The following is a 4515-nucleotide window of genomic DNA, read 5'->3' on the forward strand; positions in this document are numbered from 1 at the left end:
CAATATCCAAGGAGAGGTATGGAGGAAAAGAAGAGCAGTTATGGAAATCTGCTAAGAACTGTAGCAGAAACAGTTATATTCTTACATAGTACAAAGTTTACACTTCCAGAGAAGGACATCTATAGTAACTCCTTAAATGATTATATTGAACCTTACAGAAGTACATTTTCTTCCATGGACTCCTTTAGCAGTTCAGGTCAGCAAATGTAATAACTCTTAAGATTTTTTTACAACACATCTTGACCAGTTTTGTGATCAGTAACACAACTGCCATGGACGAGATACATACAACCTGGGACTAGGGGAAAAAGAAAACTGGTTTCTATTTTTCATGCAGATACCTTAATACCTGACAAAGTTCCTTTAAAAGGAAAACAGAGAATAATAATATAAATGCTACACAAATATGTTTGCAATTTAATATTACAAAAGTGACACTGTCACATTAAAAATAAAACCTATTGACAGGTATAAAGGTGCCTGCACATACCTGGAGTTTCAGCCCTCCCACTTTATCTGAATGCTGAACCGTCCTGTTTGAGCAAAGCATTGGCATTTCTAGGTATTGTTAAAGCCTGCCTGCCCCTCCTGCATCTCACACAATCCTATTATACAGTGAGGCAGCCTATCATAAAGATAAGCCAAGGAGAATATATGGGTGGCAAGAGGAAGGGGGCAACTTTGACTAAAAGCTATTGAAACTTTGGGTTCCCTGCACGTTAGGGAAAAAAAAAAGAAAGATTATGACGCTGTCACTTTAAGCATTACTTTTGCGTTTCAGTCTACAGCCAGCTATGATTTTCTAAAATTGACAACAAAGTTGAAATTTCTTTTGCTGGGTACTCAGTTAATAGAAAACACTTCCCAGAATCCTCATCTTGCTGCTCCTGTACATGGCTTTTGGTCTTTATCAGAAATGTGCAAATCATTATATTATGTGCATTCTGGCAATGTCCTTAGGTCTGCTGAACTAGAGTTTTATCTTTGATGAGATAATTGTACTGTCTTAGGTGCATCATAACCCACAGGGGTTATTGCAACATAGACTTTGTATTTAAAACAATAGATACCCCTCTCCCATGTACAGCACTGATTTTAAAAGATAGGAGTAGGTGAATTCACGTGGCCTATCTCCAGAACCACAGAATTGAAGTTGGTAAAGATTTTCAATAGATATTCCAAAATCCTTGTAAACAAGAGACTTACACTGATGTCTTAAGAGTTAAAACAAGGGCTGATAAAGAACTGATAAGGTCGTTCAAGGTGTAAATCTTACTTCAGTGCCCCTGTTTCCTTCCCATTTCAGCTTAACTCCATCACTTCTACACATGCTGTGCATCAGCCAGAATTTACAGCATAAGTCTACAGGTTATCTTCTAACACAAAAAGAACAAAGCATACAAACTGTAGGAGGATGTGCTGCATCATTAGAATGGCTCAGACACAAAGAGCTGAGTAATATTTACACTGATACCTTCCTTGACCATTTGGTGAAGTTTTTTTTTAATTAAAACTCAGAATAAAAAAATAGGAGGTACCTCTGTATATACAAGAACAATGTTCTAATAGCCAATTCACATGAATAATATGATGGATGGATTCCTCTGCAATATTTATCTCAGCTTCTTTTCTGAAGCCCCTGTTCTGCATACATGAAAATCGATGGACTGATCAGCTATAGAAATGGAACAAGGAAAAACATGGAAACCTAGTTCATAATGTACACACTTGATTTCTTTTCAAGGAATATGGAAGAGTGAGAATTTGATTCTACTAGAAGTGGCATGCTTGTATAACACAATATCAGAACATGTTACAATCACTTTTCACACAATTATATCAATCCGATCTAATGGCAACCATACAGAACTAATATCTCAGGCGCCAAGCACCCTGCAAAATATACTTGCCACGCAGAAGATAGCTCCCATAAAACAATCCAAGCAAAACACCCAGCACCTAGCAAGTTATGCCACTCTAAAGGGGGAAGTATATTGAAAAGAAATAAATCAATTATTTATAATCTATACTGCTGTGAAAAAATGCAAAAAGCATTATTCATGATGGTTTGTGCAAAGAGTTAGGAGACAGAGGATGCATTCGGTGTCCAGCCCATCTGATAAGCCCGTTCCAGAGTCCTTTTGCAGTCTTGAAGAACAGTACTAAATGTAATGTGTGGATATTGCTGCACCAGTTGCTCTACTGTGCTTTCGTTCACCTGCAAAAACAGGAAAAAGACACAACTGTTCATAAAGAACTCAAAATAAAAAGTCAAACTGAAAACCATAAGTGAATTTACATAATATCAGGTTATGTCCAACAGGTATTCTTTGTTTTAAATGTGTACAAAAGAAGTCCCTGTATTGAAGATTAAACCTTCAGCACCTCCAATTCTCAGTTTGTATACTAATTAATAATATTGAGTTGGAGTCTACAAAGTCAGTGTTGGTCCTGAACATGCAAAAACTACTGTTACCTCCATCCAGCTACGTCAATGCACACAGTGGCTAGCTGCAGTGGTACTTATCAACAGTATAACTTATGCTGGAATGATCCTTTCTTAAGTAACATATTGATGCCCTTGACAAGTGTTCAGGAGCAAAAAAAAAAGAAAAAAGTTTATAATTTATCATATCTGCTTACAACAAAGAATACATGATCTGTCTGGTCAAAAAGATGTGTGCAAGGTTATACCATAAAATGAACAAAAGAGGGCACATAACTAAATCCAGCCCTGATTTGTATGTATCAAGGTTGGCCAAGTACTTTTCATGGCATACAACATGTATAATTGTTTACTATTTCAACATGTGCACTAGATGCTGCCCTTCTATCTGAACATAAACTGTAGCTTATGGTTTTTGGACAGCATTTAAACCATTCAACTCAGTGCATTAATATGTCCTGGTGTTTGGGGAAACTTAACAGGGGTCAGGACTGCTTACCAAACAAATAAAGAGGAGACCAAAATGGCAATAAATGTGTAGCAGAAACCATAATTTACAAAGGCATACTACCAATGGCATTTCACGGTTACACAGGGTCCCTTTGTTAAGGTGTCACCTTGATAAAGGGCTCCCCGTATGGCCCTAAAATGCCACTGGTGCTGCCATGCACCCTCACATGTTCAGACTGTAAGGGGTTATAGTGCAGGATGGAGTTAGTTTCCACATGGCTTGTGGACCTTGGCTTGTGGACAAGCCTTACACCCGAATCTAGTCCACACCTATGAGTGACTTCACCATGATTTACACCACGGATGCCTAATGATATCTGGATACCCCTTGATATTTTCCTGAGATTACCAAAGGAACCATCGGTATTGATAGCGCTACGTGAGTATATTCATACTCAAAGCATTCTGTACGGCCGTACATGCTACTCGGAAATCATTGAGAACATCTCTGCTGGGATCCATTACTTCATCAATAAGGTCAGTGTCCTTTGATGTATTTCATCCAGTGCTTACTGGTAATCATTCAACTTTTACTTGATTCACACTTATGAAGTTGTGATACAGGCTGGACCCTGGCGCTTGGATTATTAAGATATCGTGAGTACGCTGGCTCATTTGTGTGTGAACACACAGAGTTGATTCTACCATAGACGACTTGTTTGAATGACTCTTCCATTGTATACTGGAAGTCTGTGGAGATAAATTTTTTCCACCTATATTTGTTATGGAGTTGGATCTCTATTGGATTCGGATGTTCGAGGGGTCCATATTGCAAATGCTCCAATACACTGAGTGGCCAGATTATTATGACCACCCCATCAATACTTTGTTGGGCCATGAGATGACTTCGTTGTGCCGCCTCGTGACTCCACGAGATGTTGAAAGGTGATGTGAGGAATCTGACACTGCACTGTTGCCCTTCTGTTGTCTTGTACCAGTCTTGTCACTCTCCGTTCTGCCCTAACATTGACTAGTTGCTGACGGCCACAATTCGCACGTTCAGAAGCAGATTTTCAGCTGACAGTCCAGTCTTTAAACACTTTAACAACAGCTGCCGTTGAACATTTAACAAATTCTGCTGTTTTGTTGATACTTGCTCCATGGCTTGAGCGCCAACAATCATCCCACGTTCAAAGGCTGTTAAATCGTGTTGTTTATCCATATCTTCAGAAAAAAAATTACTTCTACTGTCGTGGTAAACAACCTGCTTCCCTATTTATAATAGTCTGGCCCTCTAGCAACTTCAGCGCAAAATTATAGCTTAATTGCCTACAAACATCAGGTGGTCATATTAATCTGGCCACTCAGTATATATGGTTACCCGAGGTTTGTGAATGTGCAATACACACAATTTACAGGTTTTAACATGATCCATTATTCATGTTTGTCTTGATACATTGTTTGTTTAATAAATGATTTGCCTTTTATACATGACTACAGAGTTGCATTATGAGCTTGATGGTGGGATCTCTCTAAAAGGGGACATGTGGATTTTTTGATAATATATAGGAGACCCACCATTAGTACATATATTATTAAGATTACTGTGATTAGAACCC

The 4515-nt window shown here is 38.4% G+C and overlaps 1 protein-coding gene across 1 annotated transcript in view; it reads right to left on the reverse strand.

Annotated features, from left to right (window-relative positions):
• Positions 1-1677: 1677 nt before the first annotated feature.
• LOC108796870 (F-box/LRR-repeat protein 17-like) overlaps positions 1678-4515 on the reverse strand; it is a 441331-nt gene continuing 438493 nt past the window's right edge. Inside the window, exon 6 of the mRNA XM_018568421.1 lies at positions 1678-2218. Within this exon, the coding sequence (XP_018423923.1) occupies positions 2081-2218 (138 nt within the window). The 3' untranslated portion in view covers positions 1678-2080. The remainder of the gene's footprint in view (positions 2219-4515) is intronic.

The sequence above is a fragment of the Nanorana parkeri genome, unplaced genomic scaffold, assembly GCF_000935625.1.
Source record: "Nanorana parkeri isolate BGI_ZX_2015 unplaced genomic scaffold, ASM93562v1 scaffold1184, whole genome shotgun sequence".
NCBI lineage: Eukaryota > Metazoa > Chordata > Amphibia > Anura > Dicroglossidae > Nanorana > Nanorana parkeri.